Consider the following 26,813-nt stretch of genomic DNA (forward strand, 5'->3'; position numbering starts at 1 on the left):
CAACATCCTGCGGCACTCATTTCTGTAGCCTCTCGAAATTCTCCTAAGATATCTAAAGTAACGATAGCTATCTTGAAGAGCACGAATGTATTGTTAACCGTAGTTACGCAAATTTGAAATTTGGGGTGTTCTTGTGTGGCAATAATAAGGTTACTGACCGTTATTTCAGTTCGTTTAGCTAGCTCGTTATACATGGCTAGAACGATTTGAAATTTTTCGCCAGTTTCTTTAAGGGGTCTAAAGGAATTCCATCGCTTTGGACAATATTTAGTACCACTCACACTAGTTAAGGATGTATTTAATTTATTCAGATCCATCCTTCGACTGCGAACGCGCTGGTCAAAGTTTTAAAGCGTACTTAAGTCTACCTGCTAGGATATCCCGTTGAACAGATTGTCTAGCATAACTAATGACATCTTGTGGAAATTTATGGTGTATGTTTGTATACTGTAACTGTAATTATATATATGCATGCCACCAGGGAACTATTCAACTGAATTAGTACCAGTTTTTTAATAAGAACATTTAACAATTTGAACGAAGCAAATAACGATCTTGGTATAGGTATAATTTTACTCCCGCTCCACGCTGATCTATGCATTAAGTTGGAGGTAACTGAACATGCTGCTGGTACATGTGCTGAAGGGGCATTCTACTAATTAATACTTGGTTCTTATCTGTTCTTGCAGACTGAAACGTACACATTGCACGAACGGAGGGAAGGCTAGTTACTAATGCAGACCTCCTATGAAAAGTCAACATTGCCTTATTTTCACTACCTATGTTGTCTTGGTTTCCCTCAGATCATCCTGATATTGTGAAAGGATGGATTGCGCATAACATTCAGGAAGCCTCAAACTAACCAGAACGTATTTTACCGCTAGAGGGTGAATACTAATACCAGCAAGGTTCTCAAGAAGTGGTATTTATTATTAAGGTCACGATGATAAGAATATCAATCCTAGAATATAATCCAGATTACAACATAAACGCCCCAGAAACTACGCAGCCCCAGAACATAAACTATTTTATACGTATCAATGGTTCCAGAGATGTGTGTCTAGGAAAGATATTGAGTTCGATGCTAAAATAGGTTCTCAATCAGGACTTTCTGGCAATGATCTTAAAAGTAGCAAAAAATGATAATGAAAACGATGTCAGTAAGAATTTCGGTCTATGTAGTGAGAATATTTACGTGAAGAGCAGCAATAACGGGTATTTCCACCTGAACCTTATAACAGTTCCGCTACCTTGCTATATAGAGTAATGGCAGTAAATATCGAACGCCCTCTAAATATCGAACACCTTGGTCATTTCGTTAAGAAATAAGAATACCAAAAACTTCGCGTACTATCTGAAATTTGTGAACACACCTTTCAAAACCTCGCCTTATAAAAATCAATAGGTCGATACGTTTCGATATTAGCGAACGCGGAAAAAGTTTCCTAGTCTGTGGTTTTGGTGGGAGATTGTAGAAATCGCTATATTTTTTGTAAGGTGCAGCACCGCAGTAATAATTCTTTTCCCCATGTGTGATGGTGTTATTATAAGGTATCCTTTTAATAATACGATGTGTTAATATCAATATATGTATATTTGTTTGTTATAATGTTACTTTTCAGCTATCATCTTATTTGAAGGGAAAAGAAAATAGTGTTCGATATTCGAGACCCATTTCGTAATATCGAAATGCCGTTCGATAAAAGAGGTTCTTTTAAGGTAAAGTGTTCTTTAGTATCGAACATTATTGTAATTGGAAGGGCTATTGGTGATTTAAATATTAATTTAACTAAGTTGTTGATTTCTTTTGCACTGAATACCGAATTTTACACTGAACTGTAAGCCATTCACCTTGTATTTGAGAGTTCTTGGGTTCAAACCGTTATAAAGAAATTTTTAGATTTATCATTTTTAATAATGTTTCGTCACAGAGAGTTATCTAATCGAGGTCTTACGTCGTGCTGATCGCATTATTTCAGACTTTTGACCCGGGCTCTTCTCAATATATAGACTAGTAAACACAGTTGAAATTAATCATAAATAATTGTTTACATTTTTTGTTGAGTATCTTTAACTACTGCTCAGAATTTGACAATGGGCAAAATTAAGAATCCGAACAAGTAAGGTTTCACCAAAGTCCGAATCAAACTTGTCATAAAATGAAACCATTCCAGTATTCGTTATCTGCCTTGACAACCTGTTTAGCAGGTGAGGTCCGGTGTGATGTCCCAAATGCAGGCATCGAGAACCTTCCAGGTTCCTATAACAATATTAAATGATAAATTATCTGGGCGTCAGAAGACTGAGATTGCTCTTGGCCGGAAGCCGTTCCTGAACCCACAAGAAGAAGAGGGAATTTCTGAACATGGCAACGAGGGGATTTCCGTTTAAGAAAAGTAATTTACTGGACACTGTTCAGGAAATTGTACAGTCTTTAGGAAGAAGCTTATCGTTCAAACATGGAAGATCAGGTAAAATTTGCTTCAGGTGTTTTATGAGACGACATCATTGCCTGTCTCAGAAGAAGGCTGAAACTATTAGCAAGGATAGGGCTGCGGTTTTGGAAGAGAAAATACGCGGCTGGTTTGCTGAACTTTCGAGCTATCTTAAATCTCAGAGATTAAGTGCAATCATGAAAGACCCAAGAAGGATCCTCAACGCAGACGAAACAAACTTTCTGTTCCACATGGTTTTAGGAAAGTATCCTGATGTGAGAGAACAGCTTCAAATTACAGCAACATCTAAAGAAAATGAGGGCATAATAGTACTTGGCAATTTTTGTGTTGACGGGCGTTGCGCCCAAACCATGATCATCTACAGCAACATACGACTTAAACAAATTATAGAGAATATCTGAGCTATGGATCTACGAGAAAACAGAAACTGGCTGAATGAAGACTACAACATTTTTTGACATACCACCAACGGTTTGGTCCGTGGCTAGAGACTGAGAAAATCGCACTTTCTGTTATTCTCATTCTTTATGGGCACAGGAATCATCTATCTCTTCAAGTCAGTGGATCTTGTCACGATCATCGAATACTGGTGTATTGTCTTTTCTCCAACGCCACTCATCTTTTGCAATCAGCAGACGTAGGCGTATGACCCTTGAAACGAGCATTCAAGAATGCTCTTTAGGACGAGAAAATCAAAACTCTCGGAGCATCGGTAACGAAGGTAAATTTTGCACCCAATTGAAGAAAGTTTAGGATGGTTCCGTCAAACCAGAAATTGTGAGATACGCATTTCGTAAGTGTGGTCTTTATCCATTGAGTCCTGCTGCTGTGGACTATAGCAAGTGTGTTGCCGGTATATACTGGAAAACCACAGCAAGAGAGTGAGCAGAGCACCCCTTCATCTTTTCAACAACTGTTCCCTACTCCTCATCAGAAACTGAAGTTCGTGCTTGATGATCTGGTAGAATTGATGCATCCTCGTGTTCTTAATATGTTTCGTGACAAACTAAGACGGACGAAGAGGAACAGAGTGATGGTGATTCAGAATTGGATGCTTATTGGAAAGTGTTAAAACCCGGTACAATCTGACACATGGTACTAAATTGGCTGTCAAAAAGTAAACAACAAATAATTCAATGTTAGGAGAAGAAAACGAAGAGTAATAAAGTGATAATGGCGAACTCTCATGGAATAATGAACGCTTAAATGTGTACGCATCTTCACCCAAGAAGGATCTTCTAGGTGCCGTCATTTCGAAAACTAGAGTAAAATTCACAAGTCAAAATTATTACATCAAGATGAGATTGCTTCGGGATTTTTATGCTCGCCTTCCTCAAATAGTAGTGATGACTTTTCAAAGACTTTCTCAAACTTCCTGAAGCCACGGAGAAACCCCATCAATTTAGGCTGAAGAAAATGTATGCAATATCTTCCGAGGAATACCGGGAAGAACTGAAGAAGAAGAAAGACAACAAAAAAGATTAACGTAAGATGCTCCTCTCTATGCTGAAGAGTAACGACATGAAACAAATATTTTGTAGCTTAGAACATTTTAATATGTACTTTTCTTGCATCTGCTATCTTAGTTTATATTTTAGAATTATTGCAATGTGTTTACAATGAAACTATATCCATAATATCCTTAAAGTGAATATGTTTAAAAATAAAATATTCTGTTCGAGATTTAAACCCCGCTGTTCAATATATAAAACATCCTGTTCGATAATTAAAACCTCATTGATCGATATATAGCACAACCCGTTCGATACAAGAAGTAATACAACTTTGCTATTTAAATGTTCTTTAAATTTCAAAATTGTTAATCATAATTGTCATAATGGGCTGGTTTCAAAAAATAAATAACACCTTTACAGTTTTATCGCTCAAACATTTGCCTGTTCCTCATTTATAGAAAATAATGATTAAATATTCATAGGAATGTCCTTAAGTGTTCGATATATAGTGCCATGACCCTATGTACGATGTTCATGTAGAATATAAATGTTACGCAAAGAAACACTGACATGTTCCTGTCCTCAGATGAATTTGATAAAAGGTCTATGTACCTCATTAATATGTTGAAACGTAAGCGTAGTATAAGCAATGGCAGGATGTTGGTATTTGGTTTAGAGCCATTAGAAAACTACTGCAGTATGATTTCAATTGGCAAGACCAAAATTATATCACGTATAAAAATGAGGTGTTTGAGTAGATTGTTTATTGAACACCCTCGATAATATGAGATGTAGACCTACAGTGCAAGCAGGAATCCGAATCTCCGTGACGCATTCAAATATTTAACGCCTTTTTATTGCGAATTGAACAAGGGAACACATTCATCAATGGTAAATATGGTAGCCACAGGAACAGGTATGAGAGCCGTGAGAGATATTGAGAATCAGTGTGCACACAATAAGTAACAACCACGTAATTTAGTTTGTAACTGTGCATCGGGTTGTCGCAGCACATACCTCTTGCTGAATTAACATATTAACTTCATTGTATTCCACATTCAGATTAGTTCCCCTCTGGATATTAATATTACCTTGCGTTAATGAAATTTGATAACCTCACTGCTCGTTCGTTTTATAAAACTTCAGGTTAATGCGGAACTTGCTTTAATGTGGGAGTTTCGATGAATTGCCAACGTCACTAATCACCCTGTTTCTGAGGCGTTCTGAAAGATAAGGTTACCACATGGCGTATTTTGATATTATGTTGAACAAGTTATTATTCAATACAGTTGACTTATGTGCACATATATCCGATTTCATTGAATATTTGATGTATTTAACATTACTGGGCCTAGATATTATCTTAATACAATATGAGCATGGTACCTATAACCTAGGAGTAAACACGTTGTGTGTTATGTGATGGTATTTTATATAGGAATTAAATGTTGTATGGTGGTATATAAATACTGCATCTGGATTATACATAGGTGTCCCCGAAGGCGATAGGATGTAGTGGCATAGATCGGAGTGATGTCGTACATACTTATACAACTATCACCAGCCTCCTGTACATAGGTGTTTCAGACCTAAATACGGACTTGGCAGGATGGAGGCATTTGTTTTTACTGTCAAGAAGAGCGTTTTGAGGACTTTCTACTTGCCTTATGTTTCTCGAGACCCGCGTCACAGATTTTGAGTGCATCGATGTAAAGTGCTTATTACTATTAATATTCTTGTATCTTCGTATAGGTTAAATGATTTCTTTCACAACCTGCGTGCACACACAAATCCTAGATTTCGTTTATGCTGAGCTTCTCGACATACAATGTGACTACTTTAGTTAATCCATTATAGAAGTGACATGCACTTATGATTAATATAATAAATGCTTGAGTGAATGGCTTATTCATAGCCATTGTTATTAACAACATTTTATCAAATGTACAACTTCTATATTACAAGAACACTGTTTCGTTAAAGTACGATAATGGTTACATTAAATATTCGCTCACAAAATTATGAACATTAATGAATGAGTTTATTTCCTTACACAATATGTTTACAGCACACTAAAAGTACTTGTCTTAAGTAAAACTTATTGATGAGAACACAGTATATGTAATAGCAGGAGAAAAGAAATAATTGAAGTTGCTGAAACGACTTAGAGGTTGAGTAAACTCACTATGAGTATCGCAGTTTTTCATATTAAAGTTCCACGTTTGTCCTATCAGATTACTGAAGCACACACTGATAATGAACGAAAGGATGAAATGGAAACACTGAGAGGAAACTGGTGAATCCTGAAAAATCTAGGTACACTGTATTTATACACCGCAAAACTCAATTAGCGAGAGCTGGTATCAAACACAGTAGGGATGAGCCGTCTACCACTGAGCCACCAAGGCTGCAAGATACTTACATGTGAATAGCAGATAATAAAAGGGAAGAAACCTAATCGTTTTCAGTGTAAAAAGAACTTTCAACTTAGACAGTGTTCATACTATACGATGTGCTTGGATTATTTTCTTAAGAGCTAATTCTTTCAAAGTTGGTTTATAGAATCATGCATAGTAAGTGTATCTCTGACTTAAGATCGAACATTATGAAGTGTATTTGTAAATTCTTTATGATCAAGAGCTTCTTAATCTTCATCCTTTGTTAGTATTTTACAATTGTTACACTTTCTTCTATTATAGCGAGGTGCTTGAATTGATCATAATGAATACGAGATGATGTCTCAAAGTTCTTTCCAGAAAATGAATTTATAAATACTTTGATTTTTATTTTCAAGAAGGATTCATTTTTCTCTCCCTTTTGGTTTATATTCCTGAAATTGATGATTAATGTAACAGGTATATTTTTTTACACTCTAGTGCGCTTAAACAGATCACGGAAAAGGGGCAAAGCATAATCAAATATTAAGTAGACAGTTGATTGTGAGTATAAATCTTAATAACTTGCACCTGCGATAGTTCTGAAACTGCAATGATATTTCAGTTTTGATTAAATGGATTTAAGTGGACTGATTTTATCGCAGCCAGGAGAGAAGGATAAGACTGTAGTAGAGACAGAACTGTATAGCCTCAAAAACAGACAGGTCTTTGCTGCTATTTCACAATTCGGTGTAATTATATCATTGTGAACTACAAAGTATAAGGAAACAGAAGAGAACATTACGTTGATCAATTCGTTTTTTTTTTTTCAATTCGGTGTTTTGATTGATGCTTTAATAAATAACATTACTTACAGTTAAAATGCTACAAACGTCATAAAGAACTGCTTGCAATGTGAACATCTGAGCCGATTTTGTACTACAAAATTTCAATTATTACGAAGTATGTAAATAAAAAACTCACCTGTCCAATATGTTGTATTTTCTTCCATTTTCGTAGAACAGCAGGCATACAAGCCTTCAAAATGTTTTCAGCCCTCGTGCAATTGACTTTGTATTCATCGAAAGTCTCGATTTTAGTAATGCATTCATAGCAAACATATTGTGGTAAACGATCTTCTTCTCTTATCTGTGAAATAGAAAAAAAATAGATTTTTTAAAAAATTATACAGTTAAACAATTGTTTCGTAGGTTCCTGAAATATTCTTCATGAGTAAAAGTTTACCAGATATTTTTCTATGCTCTCTAGTCTCGAGCTTTAACATTTAAGGATCATCATCACATATAGCTGGAGTTTTTTAGAACTGTTACTTAAGGGAAATCCTTTAATCCTAAACTAACAAGAATAATCTTCCATCTATAGTAATATGGTGTGGCTCGGAACATTTTTCACGACTTGTTAGAAATGTACCGCTTGTAATAGAATTGTGTATGTATCTGATATTTCTCGAAAAAGAGTAGCTGTCTAGGCGGGGAAAACTCAAAATATTAACCAGTGACTGACTCGGGTGAACTTGCAGTTGTTCTATCAATATCTCTTTCCTTCTAGATAGTTAAAAACTACTCTTCGAACAGTAAAGTATTTTTCAATAAGAGGAGTATACTGACGAAACCACATAATACGACGATGATTGGCGAACCTAAACGACACTTTCATACGCATTGCATTACTTGAAAGGTATTCAATGTTAAGTTCAAAGATCGAAATCCACATGAAAAATAGGGCATAGTAAAGTATTACGAAACAAATCTCTACAACGACTAACAGGAATATTTAGAAAGATCATAATTATAAAAACCTTGGACGAATCTTACGAATGAGCAATATATGAAAGATCAGAGCAGGTGCTACTACATATTTAACATATCCAGATATGAAGTTTGACGAGTTTTAAAATAATACGCAGGAACAGCTAACAGTAATAGTAGGATCAGGTCGCAAGAAACTGAAATACCAAAATTAAACTTCGAAGAAAGAGTAGCCAAATAAACATATTGAACAATACTGTGGTATACAATATATAAAAAATATAAAAGCGGGTCACCACAACTTCAACTTAAGAATATCATATATGAAAACATCAAATTCTATATTCCTAACAAATAAATGTCTATAACACGAAACCATATTATTGGTGTTATTATTATTATTATGTGGTAAAATCTTGTTAAGAAGGCGGCTCTTTTTCTTTTCGCAACATACAGATATTATGTATTTATCACGGTTTTTTTTTATCTCGAGGGTGACCAACATTACAAATATGTTAAACCTTATTGTATTCAATAACTATAATAGTACTATGTGGCATTAAATTATTCAATGTAATAGTGCGATCTACAGCTTTGAGTAACATACAAATATCCATAAGGACACCTTGATCTTCAACCACAGGTTCGCATGCCCACATCAGAGCCCCTCTTCTCTACACAGATCCGCCCAGCCTACTACAGCCGTGCCTATCTTTTGTGTGTGCCAATTAGTGTATGTTCTTGCTTATCTCACATGATGTGTTCCAATCAGCGTCTTTTGGTTGTACGGAGAGTTGTCATCAAATTGACTTGGCCCCTTTTGCCGTGTGCACACCAATCAACTTTCTTTTCTGGATGGTAACAACTATTTTCTTCCTCCCCACGGAACTTTTTGGTTAGTACGCATAACCAATCTTTAACCTTATGGGCCTAGTGCAACGTCAACGTCGGCTACGTTTTTTACACGTTACCTGAATTGGTTTCGAGTGCAATAATTTCGAGTCCTTTATAAACTGATGTTTTGAATTTCATCGGCACTCTGTGTCCAAGTGGTCACTCTTGATTGTTGTGTCTTAGATGAATACGCAACCGCCTTATACGACTGACCTCGCTGGACTTACTCCCTGTTCTTGGGTCCCTCAAGGTCGTACTACCTAAACGGAGTCCGGAATGTCTTTGATGCGACTTAACCTAGAGCTCCGAGCATGACTCCTGGTAAATCCTTGCAGTCACTCTGTCCGACTTCCTAGCATAGTCATCCTACCATATCCTCTTAGTTAACTTGACACTATGTTTCTCAAAGTTTGGCTTTATCCGGCTTCGCCCGAGAAACTGCTGGCCTTCTTAGGAAGTTGACGGTCGAAGTTCAATGTTTCCCACTAGGTGTGAGTTCGAATAGACTCTTGGTTGCAGCAATAGTATGTAGCGTGGCTAGGTAGCTCATAACTCACCGGTAGACCAAATACATATTTCCATCAATCTCAAACCTATCCCAAATTATTTGGTGTGATTTCGAATAGAGCAATCCTATAGATCCTACGTTGGAGCAATTCTATAGAGTGCGTAGCTAGCTCGTAACTCAACGCTAGACCAAACAGATACTTCTGTCAACTCGAAACCTGTATTCGGACTAACTAGAGCCCTCCCAATCTAGTGAAAGTATTTATCTTTGTGCACGCTTGATCTCGCTCATCACGTAAATTGTAATTCTAATATACATTTTCAAAGACTACACCCAACTCGTGGGCTTTATATTTTTAGTACAACTAATAATCGCAGCCAGTCTGCAAGGAATTACCTAAGGATTAGGCTATCAAATTTTAATCAAGAAACGAAGGCCTGTTTCTCGAAGCTTTGTCTTTGCCACGGCCAGCGCTACCCTGTAAAACTAAGATCTTCCAGACTGGTTAGTAGCTGAGTTCCTGTTCCGGATTGTAACTTTATCGCTCGGGTTATAATTTATAGTTTGCAGAAACTTTGCTGCTTAATAGTAAGAATAATTTTGGTCATTACTAAATTCTTTTGTGTGGGTGCCTTCTACATTGCTTTACCTGTTTTCCGGAAAAAATATCGTCTTAAGAGTGTAGCTTAAAAAGAAAAGTAATTCACTTGTGAACAGCAACTTTTATTCAAGTTTTCTTTATTATCTGCTCTAATGTACCGTAACACTTTATTGTGGCACAAAAGTTGTAATGCTGACATTGCTAATATGTGGGACTTTACTCTCTTGAGATTTCTACCCCATTTGGAAACAAATGCGAGTTTAGTCTCAACTTCCTATGTGAAAGACGGGTAGGATGAATCATATGCTATTAAATAATAGCAGAATGTTTTCAAATATTATTTCCTTTTACCCAGCTGATTTCGATGATTTATTCACAAATTACACAGGTTTTGCCTCCAAGAAGGTAGGCAGACAAAAGCATGTCTTTCAGATCTCAAATTGGCACTGAAACAATTAACAAACCGCGGATAGAGAACGGTCATTTTTTGTAGTATGTTTCTAGTTATGTTATTATTTCAGCTTCCATTGCTTCTTTATTTATCGTTCTGAATTAAAAATATAATTGATGTTCAAATTTGTAACTTGAAATTACCGTAATTTCCTTTATGGTAGCAATTTCATATAGGTGCAACGAAATTATCGTATGCATACTGCAAGATTATCGTTCAATTTCCACTCCCTGTGAAAATGAGCGAGACCTAAAGGGAATTCCTAAGTATATATGGCATTTTTTTAATAGTTTCTAGAAGGCAGTCTAGGAGTAGAAGTGTTCAAGTGTGGATACGCACTTGATCGAGAATGAAATGAAAAGGTTTTCCTGTAAAAATAATATCATTAACATTTTTAAAACTTCTATTAATCTGCACAAACATTCTCATGTGTTTGTGCTAGGCATCAACATGATGTTAATGTGGATGTTTCCTGTATATTCACGACGGCGTGTACCAAGAAATAAAGGAAAATCAGCACTTACGGAAATACACTATTTCAAAAAAAAATAAATAAATCAAGGCTGCATGAAACAAACATCACTGTACACGTAATAAAGTTACATTTAATATCATTTTACAATCACTTTCCTATTCAATTCTAAGTGCCTCAAAATTGCGTACGATCATCAGGTTTGTCTGGGCCATAAGATGAAGTAAGATTCTAGTCCATAAATTCATTTGGAAGTGTTTTAATGAGATAAAGAAGGGAAGTGTATCATGTTTAAGAACAGGTTTAATTAAGGAACAGATATATAATTGAACCCCTGAAGTAACTGAGATTTTGACGTATTCGATAGTGGAAATGTGAGAATACAGTTCTATTAGAAAACAAAATACAATGACATGTGAAGAAGAACAAAAAGGATCGTACAACACTAACGTATGTACGCTGTTTTGCGGCACGCTGTTTTGCTAGTCTAGGTAACAGTCAAAGCTAAAACTATGACCCAGGGTTGGCAAAAACCATGGTTTTTATTTAAAAAACCAAAAAAACCGGTTTTTTTGGTTTAAACCAGGTTTTTTTGGTTTAAACCAGGTTTTTATGGTTTAAATGATTTGCTCTATATATTCATATCATATATGGACAGAAATAAGTTTGTTTCGCCTTGATGTTATTATGCAACAACCGGGTTATGCTGGAAGGGGTCATATAAGCTTAAAGCGGAATAAAAACCGCTTCTCAAGTTACATCCGAGAGAAATGTCCTCCATTTGAACTCAGAACCAGGACTAATTGGCCACAAATGCGATACGTTTGCCGACTCACTCACGAAGGAATCCTGATTTAAAAAAAAAAAAAACCTTATACTGATCTTTACATGCTTCTTAATATAAATGTCAAGAGTCATTTCAGAAGGACAAAAAGATAAACATTTGCACAAGTGAAACCATTACACAGAATTACATATGAACAATTTCAAAGTACTACGGAGTACAGAAGAACTAATTTAGTTCAAGTTAGTTAACAACGATTTTTATTGGTCCAAATTAAAGAAATACACCGACTTAATCTGCATATTAATAAGAAAAGTGAATAAAGATACGAATTATTTGAGTCCACTTTGGCCCAAACTCATTTATACATAAATAGATACCACAGATACTTATTTCACTAAATGAATCTCGTGGGGTCTGTATGACCCCCCCCACACACACACACAAAGTACGGCATTTTCGATGTATTTTATCAATAGTAAACATTGAAACGAAACAATATTTAGAAATTTTCTTCGATTGCAATTACATAACAATAATAAGAGCTACAAAAAAATAACAAAATAAACTTGTAAAAAGAAGTCGCTTTTGTAGTATAATCTTTTTTGGGTAATGAATGGGGAATTTAGGTCTGAATATAATACGAATAATATACGGGAGTGAAACGTGATAACCCACAAATGTGGGTTCATCAAGATTTTACAAACACTTACACTTTTACGAACATTTTTTGTTTTTTGGTTTAAACCAGTTGGTTTTTTTGAAAAAACCAGCTGGTTTAAACCACCTTGGTTTAAACCAGCCAACCCTGCTATGACCTAAAGATAACATACCTTAAGATAGTATCAAGTAGTAAAAGTGGATTTGGTTCATACATCCGAAACAAAAAACAACCTGTATACTTCAAAACAAAACATTGGCCCACTTGAAAGGCGAATAACTAAGCTCAAGCTTCGAGCGTGACACCTGTTGAGGCTTCAAGAATTTCTGTATATGAAAGTCGTATACACTCTTACCTCAAGCGATATGAGCAGAAACAAGAGACACATGACCAATCAGGACGTTTATATTATCCTGACCTACCTTCCACTAACCCAACAATCAAGTGAAAAATTGATGCAAGGCCGCAACTATTAATACATCAATATTAGAGCATAAGATACAAATTCACTCATTATGTTATCTGGCACATCAAAAGTAATGTAATGTGTACGATACGGTAAGGAAGAAATAACATTATGATAATATTTTTGCTCGTGGATCAGAATACAAGAATAGTTCGTATTTGAAAATGGTATAAGAAAATTATTACCTTAAGAGCATTTGTAATTTCACGATGCCATTCAAACGACGCTACCAGAAGAAAAATCCAAAGAACAACAGAAACTTCCCAACATCAGCGTCTCCTGTATTTCCGTCATTATGTCACTTAGGGGTTCTAACGATAACACATTTAGTTGTTCGTGCAAATCATTTCAGGTAGCACTTTCCCTTGGCGTGTTCATATGCTGACAAATCAAATACTAATGGAAGGTATACAGCTCACGGAAGATGAACGACACTGAACTGAAGAAGAAACTAGTTTAGTGAGAAAAGAATACGCCATTTAGTGAGAAGGAGCCTATTCCTGATATTTTGTTAGCAAGTAACAGCCAAAACCAATCAAGACTGACGCCAGTGAATGGGAATAGATTAAGGAGGGTGGGATTCCTCCAACTCCAGCGTTATGTTGAATGTAGCAGAGTATAGTCAAACGGTGTGGAACTTACAATTGCTGTATCAAGAATTTCGGAAGATGAGATGAAACAGCGATGATGACGGATTTTAACGAGTCCGTTGGTAAGGAAGTAAAATAGGAGGAAATGATGTGTACTTTTCGCGATAAGACACAGTAGAAACAAGTTCAAGGAAATACCCCCTTTTTAGTAGAAGTAAGGAGTTAAACAGAAATTATATTATTGCGAACCTGATTAAATACAAAGATAAAACGTCACATCAAGTGGTTGATACAAAACAATGATGACAGAAAGAAGAAAAGGTTATATCTAATTTTGACATGTCTAGTTGAGATTCATGTTGAAGTCAAGGACAGAATGTTAGTGGAACAAAGACAGAAAGGAAAACGTAATTACAGATAGATTTGATATCTGACTGAGTTTATTTAAACGGTTATTTTATATATAAGGAACATATATTTTTTATTTTATCACAAGAAAATATAGTATATTTGAGCTTATCGGGACATTTGAGACTTTGATGTATTCAATAATGGAGATGTGTGAATTAGATTACAAGGTTGTGTGAAAAATAAAAGTTGTTCCAGAAAGCAAATACAAAGGTTCAATCAAAAATTGTGTATGTTCTTACGGTGAATTTGCTCGCTTGCTTAGTGTGACAATACTAAGTCTAAGACTCTGCAGCCAATATAATATAAGTAGGAAGAACTAATTTGATACATAAATTCCAAGCAAAGCATAACCTGTATAGTTTAGAACAAAACATACTGCAATCGGAAGGCGAACACTACACTCGATTTTAAGCACCATTAAACTGTCCACGTTTTATCATTTTAGGAACATGAAAGCTGGATACTGTCATGCCTTGAGCGATGTGAATAGAAATAAAAGTAGCGCATTACAAATCACAAGAACAACGTTTGCCTGTTCTACCGTCCACCAAATCCTAAAATCAATTGAAATCCTTGAACAATGAATTGGAATCCAATTGCCCCCACAACATTACAGCCGTAATGTACAAATTTTACTAACCGCTTTGGGTGGCAAATCAAAACGTAATTTGAATGTCATATCAAGTACAAACAACATCATGCCAATGTTCTTGGTGTATGAATCAAAATATGAGAAATGATTTCATATTTTGAAATGCTAGTTCAAATACGGAGAAAATTAACGACTTAAAGGATATCATTTCACGAAACAATTCAAGTGGGTCTAGAGGTGGAAATCAACCGAATAACAACTGAAAATTTTCAACACACTCCTTTGCTCCAAGTAAAAGGAACTTGTCCTGCGTTGGAAAAACAATGAAAAAATGATTAAAATGAAACAGAATGTACTACTTTGCCTTCAAGTGTCCATATTCTGACTACCCATCAACTAATAAAAGTCGAAAGATTCATGCACTCATGTACAACACCGAACTGAAGGGAAAGCTACTTGATCCAATTAAGTACAAAGAGAGATAATCTCAAGTGTATCAAATTCAATTCGTTGCAATGTCAGTTATCAGTTTTCGGGAAGCAATCCTAGATAATCCGTTAGTAGAAGTCAGTCGAAAACAAGCGGCATTGACTTAGGTGATCCCTACTAGCTTGGGAATTTGTTGGATGAAGCAGATGGTAGTTGAAAAATTATACGACGGTTGCAGTTGGCTTGCCAGGTACTTCCAGATGTACCCGAACAGCGACATTGAGATTTATGCTGAAGTAAAGGGAAAGAACACCAGCAGAAAGAAGACAGTAATTGCTTTATGTTCTGGAGGAGCGGATATGAGATGGCCTGCACGAACACTTAATACAAATAAGGAAAAAGATTTTTATGATCTGATTACGAGACAGTACTGGACATTTAAGAAAATAGAGAGGTTCAAATAGAAGTACCGTATATTCTTATGGTGTGCCAGTTCACTAATCTAGTGTGACAGTCAATACTCAATCTGGGACTTACACCCTAACACACTCTAAGAGAGCCCAGTAGTAGGTTCAAAAATATGAAGCTTGGAAAATTCTTATGTGAAAGTTTAGTACCATAATAACAATTTATTTATTATCTAATATTGATGTAGAATATCAACTTTACACTTGCAGGAGGGAAGCGAAGTTTCTTTTTCTTTCCCCAACGATCGGAAGTCAGAGGGACGAACAATAATCAATGTGCGGAGTTTCAATTGAGGATATTTAAAGCCTCGCACAGGAATTATCAGAAGGAAACCTCTTCATTACATCTCGAAAGCTGAAAGAGTACTTAAAACAATGTAAGATCAACAAAGCGGATACTGAGTGATAATTCCGTGTGATTTCGAGGATAATTTTATTTGCATTCAGAATAAAATTATCACTGAGTGAGCACTCAACACAATATTCTTTTGTTTATTACTATAGATATACTTTGCACGTCACGCAGTCACATGTATGTATTGTAAATGATCGATCAGAACAAAAGAGAATTGGTCCCATCATTCTAGATGCTACTAATACACCATTTAAGAAATGTTTCGGAAGAGCCCACGCAGCCTTCCTCATTACGAGTTTGATTTCGGGCTAATAAATGAATGGGATTTTTTATGACTGTTCGTGCCTTAGGTACTTGCGACGGTACAGATAAAACATAATATAATGCTTTCTATATTCCGTTCTTCACACAACCAAGATATTTCTCGGAATTATTGACACGTTTTGCGAATTTTTTTAACTAAAAAAATCAGAAACCTAAGAAAATATACACTGGACAATGAAATTTTATGATGATAAAACAACTACCATTACTATACTCACATAGCATAACAACATTAGCATTATATTTGCTTCCCTGATATTTATTTTCATTTCATCATTTTATAGATTACTTTGTATAAATAAAAGCATGGTATTGTACTGTACATTCATAATAGTTTGCAATGTGATTTTTTTCCTTCACACAGTTTCCATCCGTAGCAATTTTAGAACTCTTGGTAGATTTTCTTACCATGCATGCACTGTAAACTGAATTTCATTTCTCCTGTGTTACTGATTTCTTGAATTTACTTTACCGTAGATATTCAGGTACGAACATAGGCAAAAATTTTAAACAATTATACTTGACACAAAGTAAAACCATACGCTATGAAAATATATACAAATCGTTAACGAGCGTGTAGAATATACGGTAATATCTCAAATCCCGTAAGGATGAGTAACAGTATATGCTACTCGAAATATTGAAAGAAAAACTTATGAATATTACTAAGTTAGTAATTGAGTAAAATAGTACAAGTTCATATGTAAAGTCCTAGTCTACTCTCCATTTTTTTAAAAGCCTAAGCAGACTTTTACCTTAAGGTAATCCACAAGTTTGATTATTACTGATATTCAATTTCACTCAAATTGTGACACCAGTATATTTGTAAGAATGTTCGAGAAATGGTTGCTCTGAGCATACAAGAAGGAATTAAGCATTTAACGTACTGATCTTTACGAAAACGCATCCTAAAATGTATCCTTACGCGTATCAATCCAATTTGTAGGGATCCTCCTACGTTGTTGTATGTATTATTTGTACGTTACTACTAGAGTTAAATACGTTCCACTTAAATTCCTTACACAATGCACTTTCTTCGTGAAGTAAGATTTTAGCTGTAAATTTTCCAGTCTTATGTTAGTTTTGCTCTATCTGCATCAAACCTTGATGACTTAGTTCTTCAAATAGGTGAATATTCTGAAACTTTGTAATCATGATGAAATTCTGTGTTTTACACATATTTCCTATTCACAAAATGAATATTTAACGAGTAAAATTGAAATACCTCAGAAGAAAATAACATAATAACAAACCAATTTTTCCTTAAATCTTACGCAAGAATGGGTAAGAAAAAAAGGAGAACGTATGAGACAGACTCATTTTCCACCTTAGTTAAATATATATTATTGTTCTCTGTACGGACGAATGCATAAATATTTTCAGGAACTTTTACACCGAAATTTCCGAAGTTTAGAAACACCATTGCAAATTTTGATTTTTGCGTTAGCCAGAACTTGCGAAAGCGCACCCGGCGCAATGCTAGCTGCCAGTAAATTAAATTTTCTTGCTTTTGATGAAACTATTTGCTGTGATATTTGGTAAATAAGTTATTTAAAGGAATTTTAAAAATTCAATTGTTTTTTGCACGTGTATTTACATATTAAAAGCCACTAATAGAAATAATAGCTTCCACACTTCACCCTAGCTCACGCTCGGAATGCTGGTACAAGAAAACCCGCTTCAACAAGGAGGACGTAAGTGTTTCATTGTTGATACAATTTATTACTCAAAAAACTCCGTAATAATCAGTTTCAAGAAGATTTGAAGTGAAGGAACAGTATCCGGAGAAGAAAATACAAACCACATAGAGTTTATAGTATTAGAAGTACATTGTTAGTTGTACAAGTACAACGTTATGAAATATAGAAAGTGGTGATCAGTCAAGATGTGGAAACATGGTGTTCAAAATTGTTGAAGTGACGTATAAGTGGAAATTTGAGTTCATGGAGGCTTGTTTTACATTCACTGCCTCCTCTGTTCAATATACAGGTAAAGTTTATATACTAAATGTATTGATGTCCCAGATGTTTTGAGAGAAACTCGTATATCTGCATGACTAACGGAACGAACTGCATGGAACTTGTTTCTAATTATATTTGAAATACTGTGGTTTTTATAGAAGTATAAACAAGGAAAATTATCATAGTCTATTCAGAAAGTGATGGTTTATAGTGCACTTCGTTACCTGGGAATTCTGAGGGGGCTTGTAATTAAAATTGTAAGGTCAATGTACTGCTGGATTTATTTTCTTTTTTGCATAGTAATCCAACGACATTTCTTATTGGTTTGTATTGAAGTAGCCTATTGCATGAATTATTATAATTTAAGAAGGGATATATTTATGTTTGAGCACTCTCGTGGCAGTATATTAAAATGACTGCTTAATTGCAAACGTGTATCCCTGCAGCGAATTCCAATAACTTCGATAATTTTCATTCCTATTAGCTTAACGTCTGTTCTCAACCATTAAAAATTCAACAACCAAAAGTGTTTACAATAAATTTGTATTTCCACTAGAGTCCTGGCACTAAACGGTCCATTTTTTTTTTTTTTTTTTTTTTTTTTTTTGTAACTATCGCTTAAAGATTTGTATAAACACAAGTGGGAGGTACACAAACGTTACAAAAGCAGTTTCTACTACCATGCAAGCCTCAGAATAGAAGTAAAAATTTAAAAATATTAAAAAAAAAATAAAAAAAACAGGATACCTATGGACTGAAGAGGATATGTTTATTGGTAATTATTGCTATTATTATTTGTTATTATTGGTATTGGTATTTAATAAAGTTTATAATCAATTTTGCTTCGAAATATTTATGATTTTACGCTATCAATGTTCTTTTGATTTGGTGTTTAATATCCTATTCTATAAACAAAATGAGTGTTATGTTACTAGAAATGATATCGAATACCAGTCTACATATTTCAGTGTATTTAAACCAGAATTGGCTTCTGTTAATAAGTACGTATATTTCCTCGATAACTCTAGCAAAGATAGTAAAGTATTTGCCTCCAGTTTCGGCAGAACAACCTACACTGTTTTGAGAATGTTATTACTAAATAAAATAGGAACATTCCTATCACACCGGATTGTGATGTTTAGTAAACTATAAAAGTACAGTGGAGTCCGTCACTGGCAGATTGGCATAAACAGCAGATATTAATACAGTTGAGTTGTTTACTTGGCTTACATTTTAGATGTGTGTGGGGTGAACACTGTTGGTGAGTAAATTGCACGTTTCACCGGTGAAAATATTTGGGTGACAATTACTGAATAAATCGCACGTTACGCTGTCAGAGTAACACTGGCTTATTTTGTATTTTTGAGTGTAATCCCGTTTGCTGTGGTTCGGAACTAGTATATGATATTATTATGATTAATTGTAAGTTACGACGGCTGCGCTGATGCACTAATGAATAAAGTAAAGTAATAAATGTTACTAATATTACGGTTGATTGTATGAATAGATCGAATTTGTAGATGTATTGTCTTACGCTCTTCTCATTAGAGAAAATAAAGCTTTGCCTTGTATATACTTAGACACAAACTATTTGCTGAGCAAAACAATATATTCCTAACAAACTACACACGTGTTACAGTTTCGCCAAATAACATGTATGTAGTTTATGTGAATATATAGTTTTGCTCAGCAAATAGTTTGTTTGTGTTTGAAAATAAAGGTGTGTAAGAAAAATAATTAATACGTCCACAGTTTGCAACTGAATTATGTAAAGCAGTACACTTGGCCGGTGCTATTACGTACGTCATCCTTGACATGCGTTCCTGAGAGTAAGTTAGTGTAACGGTTTTCTGAACTTGGCTAGAGCTGCATATTATTTCTCAGGTGTCAAAAACTTGTTCATTTATCATATGATTGGATATAACAATTTATCAGGTTCAATCACATGGGAGAAGGTTATAGCGAAATCAAATACTACATACTGAGTTGATGTTCACTGACTGTTTGTGTACCTTTATATTTTCTTTCCTTCGTTTTATTTGCTAGTTACTCCAAAGACTATTATAATACTGTATTATCGAACGCTTGTCCAACAATAAACGTACTCCAACGTAATGTGTGTTTGTCAAAATAACAGTACAATTAACAGATTGTCACAAGACTAAAAAGACATTGAGAAGTAAGGTAAGATAAGATTATCTCGTTATATTTTATGAATGTTGTTTATTTTAAGTTCATAAGTTTATTTGGTTGCTCCAGAATGCAAGAACCCTAAAATATCATCAGGTCTAATTTGAATAAAATTCCGTTTCGCCTTTGTTATAAATTCGAAATTAGCCTGACTCTTGTTAGAGAGTTATGCGATTTAAACACAATTCGTAGAATATAAGAGTAGTGCCTATCACCTATTCCATAAAACAAGAGGAGTTAATATATGAACCTAACGCTGAAGAAAAGGATACTTTATAAGGGAACATGAAATTCTACAAGTGTTAATGACTGCAGGACAGTAACCATAATTTCACCAATTTAACTTGCTCTATTGCTCGCCTGCTTCCACTTTATTAGGCACTTCCATTCTCTGAGGGTCACAACCAGCAATGTCTTTGTGTTAATATATTCCTAAGTAGCCCGTAAAATCTCCAAAAGTATCATTAGTATCATGAAATCAAAAAAGTCTTATTACACATAACGTTTTAATAAATATGAGCAACAAACAGCTTTCAAACATATAAAAGGCTTCCAAATATATAATAAATTTTAAAACACGGTATAAGTTACAATATATATACTTCTGTTCATTTTTTAAAAAACTAAAATTAGCAATCTATGAATTAAAAATATGCTCAAATGCATCAGTATATTGCTATGATATTAACTGATGCCATCCTGTTGAACAATAGAAACTGGGGTATCGACGATCTTTAAACTGGAATTGAGAACTGGTACCGATATTGCTGTCTACGCGACGAAAATTTATATGCAGCAGCAGATCTATATAATAGCATAAAGTTCAGGGTGATTTAATTTCCCTCGTATCTGATGTCAGTCTCTGGGAGTTGACAGTCACACGCACAGGTTACAAATATCCCTCTGTGTAGCTTGTGAATTTGAATATTCTATCTATTCTGAGCTCTTCGTTGGACAAAGAAATTACTTGTTTCTTGCTCTTTAAAGTTTGTCGAATATAATCCGTTGTAAATACACACATGTGATTTCCTAGTTTCTTTCACAGAAGTACTGTTATAATCATTCTTCTATTTTCTGCTGGTAGTGTTCTTCAAATTCTCATTCGGGCATCAGAATGAAGGCTGTTGATGTATATGATTTCACCACTCACGTAATACCTGTGGGATTCTGAACTGCAGTTCTACTTGGACTGAAAAGATTATTTTTATAGCGTCGTGCTTCAGCAGTTCCCCTTCCCATGACGAGCAGCACTGTATAAGCAAGAAAATGGCACAAGGAATTTCGTGAATTCAAATACTTTGTCGTAAATTTTTGAAGTAGCTAGGGGCATAATAAGAAATAATTATCTTTTCTACCAGTGATTCCAGTTATTGGAAGTATATTGAGTATTGCCACCCATGCATGCGTTCAATTATAATATGTCATCAGTTATAAATGTACCACATCTGATTCTCTTTTGAAAATATGAGATTGATGTAAAACCTAAAACTTGACATTACTCCAGTGGTAACCTTGTGATACTTTTGGCAGAATCACATACCAGTTTTCAGCTAAATCATAGTGAAGCACTGAACATAACTGTTCCGCCTGTGCAAGTCTCTCCACTTCTGCAATGTGTTATGGTTGAGATTTCTTCAGATGTTACTGTTATTGCTTTCATTATTTCCCAAGTTCTTGAACGAAGTCTCAACGGTAACTTTTATTATGAGCTTGTTTTTCATCTATGTTCTATATGTACAATCAAAAGAGTCATTTGTTATGTTTTTCAGACCAAATGTTGTAAGGTGTCCTCCCTTTCCATGGCAGTCGTCACATTTCTGAAACAAATAGGTCTCTCACTGTGCATCACAGACTACCAGCAAGTGCTTCTTGCAACGCCTTTAATTTCTTCACAGATACCACGCACAGTTCTAAACTGGCAAAATATAAACATAAACAGACCTGTCTAGATGGGTGTTGAAACACTCCCTTAGGTCTTGGAGCATACAACTTTGATCTTCGGAAGCTGAATATTGAATGTTTCTTAATATGGCTTAAGTTTCTTTAATACTGAGGGTCATGTATATCTATACTTTCACCAGTTTTTCCCTTGCAATTGTTATCGCAACTGTGTATTTTTTGTTGGCGTTCTCGAGGGAGCAGTCCAATTTATCTTTCACATAAAATGACTGTGCAATTTGAACATGTGTCTAATTCATAAAATGACCATAATAGAATTACGGATTTCCAAGCAAACATTTGGCAGGTTTCATATAACTTGTTTCGTCCATCATGTATTTCGTTCCTGATACAATGTGGTGCAAAGTTTATACCATTGAACGGGACACAGGACAAACTTTTAGAACTTCTAAATTTTTATTGTAAGATTAACACAATTCAACAGGTCGGTTGATGTTTGATTTAAAATCCTGATAAGTTGCACGAAGATCAGTTTTGATTAAGTACACAGCACCAGTAGTTTCGTTGTGCTTCCTTGAAGCATACAGCTCAAGCTTTGATTTCGCAGAACATGGTTTCTTAACGAGAACAGCACTGACCTCTATAGCTCACAGTTAGATCTAATTCTTCTTTTGAAGATACAAAGCTTTGATCTATCACATTAAGGGAGAGCTTTTTTTGCTCAGTTAGTGCCATTCCTGATATTCTGCCAAAGCATTTAGAACACAGAATATCATCCCTGAAAACATCTTGGCTTTAAGTTATCTAGAAATGCGTACTCTTATTCCCAATTTCAAGTGCTTTATTTATTTATTTATTTATTATTTTAGTCCTATATTTCATTCTTTTATGGATACTCAGCACAGTCCTTTCTCCTGTGGTCCTAGTCAGAAGATATTTCAAATAATCTTTTCTATACACCATCACCTACAATCCATTTGCTATACACAGTCGCATAAAACATCATCTACAATTCAATCAATCAGCAGGATACATACAAAAGCTCATAGATACTGCTGGGCGACAAATTTAGCAAACTTCTCTCTCTTTTTTGCCTGTTAACAACTACGAAATCTGGGTCCTCCCTTTCACATTTTATGTCAAACGCAGAATTATCTGGAAATCCGTCTGCCGATGCCGGAATATTCTAGAGGGTAACGTCATATTCTGAAATAATCCGAGTGATGCCACATTGTTTCGGAAGACCTTCTGATTAGAAAGGTTCTATGTAAAGAAAATCAGCAAGAATAAAAACAATTCACCACTTCTAACTTCAATTTACAGATTTATTCTGGAACACAGAGCACATTGGTCTGAGGACATTCTTCATAAAATCATTATAAAACATACCGTAACCAATGTGGTGTGTTCTCCTTTTCAAACCATTTAATACCCCTAGAGAGATATAACTCCTCTAAAGTTCTGACTTTCTGGGATTAGTGTATCTGAGCTTCTTTTTTTAATTGCAATCAAAACGCTAGTCACAGAAGTTAAAACAAGAATATCGCTTATAAAACCTGTCAAACACAGAGGCGCGCATTCCTTTCTTTAGCAAATTGAGCAAGTATGGTATTAATCAACAGCAAAAATGTAAAAAATTTAGGATTGGTACTTCCGGAATATATATCTTTTAAAAACAAAACAATAATTAATTGACACCCTATCAACTTTTTTAAAAAAACCAGCGATTTTGCAGCTCGCGCCCTGTGGATTTTGTGGAGGACAAACACCGTGCTCGTGGACTTTCTCAGGGTTCTCCTGTTTCTCCCACTTTCTTCATGCCACCATTATATTTATTTCTCATAATCACCGTCTCCTTTAGCTTAACCGGCATAATCGTGGGACGTAAAACTGAAAGATTTCATTTTTTTCCAAATAGTTTTATTGTTGTCAGTTCCGATGCTTTGTGTGTTCAATTGAAGAATTTCCTGAGTACTTCTTTCGCGACGAAGATTTTTTTTTCAAAAATGCAAGCTTTCTTACTGTACATCGAAACTTCCACTAGTTCGGAAGTTTGAATTCAGCACTTGAAATAGTAAGCGTTACGTACTCAACGAAACTCCGAGAATTAAGCTTCTTAAATTTGACAAGAATTTTTACGTTATTGCTGCTGTTGATTCTACAGAATGCTTATTTGAAAAGTAGCAACAAATAACTGAACTAAACTGTTGTTGGAAAACTAAACTTTACTGAAGAATACTTGTTGCTACAAGAGGTAATAAAAAATAATACTAATATTTTTATTAATACACTACATATTTACTAATAGTACCAGCACTAATGGCTCAAACCCATCACACGTATGAGGGATAAGAATCTTCGGCGTTGCCGAGTGGGCGAGCACACTATTCACGGAAATTGCATATTTTACTTCAAATACGCTATATGCACAATCCATTCATTAATTTTCTAAAATTATATCAATCTAAGGTACAATCTTTTTTATCCATTCAGTGCATTTAGAACTTTATAAAGGTCTTACGTTCAATGTTGTATGCATTAACATGAAAGCACGCAATTCGCCCAAGAAAGCTCCAAAATCCGATAAAAATCACTTCCAATGTGATCACCTTAGTTGTACCAAAAATATATACTAACGGAAAACTCGAAAACCCAGGTGGGTTTCTTCGGGCTGGGCCCACTTGAGCAAACCTTAGTGTTACGTGTATCCTCTCTATCCAAAATCGCTAAGCTTTTTTGCCCATAAAAAATTAACATGATCGATCGTCCTGGGTTTTCGAAAGTTGGATTCTATGTAACAAAATACATTGAATCCATACTCTGGGGGCCGGTGCACAGAACTTTTATTTTTGTGTGTGTGGCTGTTATTATTACTGCGCAGATAACAAAATTTCATGGTGTGGTGTCTGTACTTTACCTAAAAATAAGTTCACTACCTTGAAACAGTTGGGAAATAAATTGTAATTACGAGGGCCAGAATTTATTCCTAAGAATTCATCGTTTTTTGATAACAATAGCAATAATTTGGTTAGGTTAGGCTATATTATGTTGTATTTACCTTCATGGTTTGTATACTGGCCTCCGGAATCAGAATTAACCCCAGTTGGGAACCACTAACTTAGAAAATAAATTAAAACAAAAAAAAAATGGAAAAAAATCATAATAAACTACAGTAAAACTGCAAGAAACACCAACATTATTCCTGGTGGCCACGCTATATTCCATCTGTCGCTGGTGAGGTATTTTCTGGTGCTGATGTGGAAAGACAATCATTGACATAATATTAATTTTCAAATGTTGTTTCTCCCTGCCCCATTGCAACTTTACGTCTGCAAATGCAGTATTTTTTATCGTCCATTGCAAATACTTTGGAGAGACGTAAGGCGATAATGAACGAAACAATAATTGCGAGTTTTGCTCTTAAACTTAACCTGCATGCAATAAACTGCGGCTTATGTTTAGCAGAAGGGGCCCAGCTATTTTCTCTAAAAAATGTTACAAATTTGGTAATTTCTGTTCACATTCGGTTAGTTTAGGTTAATTTAGCTTGTTATATTAGTGTAGGGGTCCCGCATAATTTTCCAAAAAATGATAGAATTTCGCTTATTTCTAGTAATATTAGGTTAGTTCAGGTTATCTTAGGTTAGTTTATGTTAGGTTAGGTTAGATTAGGTTACGCTATGTTATGTCTAAGTACTTGCATCATTCATTTCTCCTGTAAATTTTGTTTTTTATGTGCTTCTGGACCCCCTGTACTAAACATACTCTTAAACTGCTATATTTTTAAATGCCTTGTATATTCCTAATCTGTAGTTTCCGTATAAAGTCGTAGGTGTGCTGGTACGTAATGTTTTGAAATATGTAGTCAACATCGACGATCGCGTTGAAATTATGTGTAATTATGGCGATGTGGTGAAATTATGTGTAAGAGTAGATAATGCATCTAAGGTAATTATATTATGTAATTATTATGTGAACTATTGTTAGTCCTTAAATACTTACGAAAATAGATAACAACGCTTCAATCTTGAAATGTATATCTCTTCGTCTTGCCTCTTCGTCAAATAAATTAATTTTCAAACGTGATTCTGAGAGACAAAGTCTACATAAATCATAATAGTTTACAACTGACTGTGGAGTCTTTCTCATTTTGAAGAAATTCCTTTCCACATACACAGAATTGCAAAGAAAATGTTATTTAGCTAACACATCAACACAAGCTTCACTCTATCTCTACCAGTGAGGACCAATGTTGCCTACCTCTCTAAGAAAAATTGTAAGTACTCTTTTCTATAGAGGCCACATTCCATAACACCAATGGTAGCTTGCAAGTTAACGTAAAAGAATTAAAACAACTATGTGTTTTTTCGATTGTCGCATACTGAAAAACTAAATTGGCGCTCCTTTCACGCAACCCGAAACGCAATGAAATCCTTAGGAAATTAAAATTTGATTTTCAATTTATGTTATTAGGTATAGTATTTAGAAATGCTTATTAAATCTTTTGTGTTACAATGGACTCCCCAAATTTTATGAACACGGATAAGCAAAACAGAGGCGGATCAAGAGGAGATATCGCCCCATCCCAGAAGAGGAAACTTTCTTATTTTATGTATAAATAAAACTCGTTTCAGAGTTTGGAACTGTTAAAAGTATCTCTAAGCAGCAGTATTACAACTCATCGTCCCCAGAAGTCCGTCCTAG

General features: G+C 34.9%; 1 protein-coding gene across 1 annotated transcript in view; it reads right to left on the reverse strand.

Moving 5' to 3' along the window:
- Window positions 1–26,367, reverse strand: part of LOC145668784 (uncharacterized) — a 49,428-nt gene extending 23,061 nt beyond the window's left edge. The window contains exons 1-2 of the mRNA XM_081736948.1: window positions 26,112–26,367; window positions 7,270–7,434 (exon numbers count right to left, since the gene is read on the reverse strand). Of these exons, the coding sequence (XP_081593074.1) occupies window positions 7,270–7,434; window positions 26,112–26,258 (312 nt within the window). The 5' untranslated portion in view covers window positions 26,259–26,367. The remainder of the gene's footprint in view (window positions 1–7,269; window positions 7,435–26,111) is intronic.
- Window positions 26,368–26,813: the final 446 nt, after the last annotated feature.

The sequence above is a fragment of the Thermobia domestica genome, chromosome 13 (genome assembly GCF_964235325.1).
Source record: "Thermobia domestica chromosome 13, izTheDome1.hap1.1, whole genome shotgun sequence".
NCBI lineage: Eukaryota > Metazoa > Arthropoda > Insecta > Zygentoma > Lepismatidae > Thermobia > Thermobia domestica.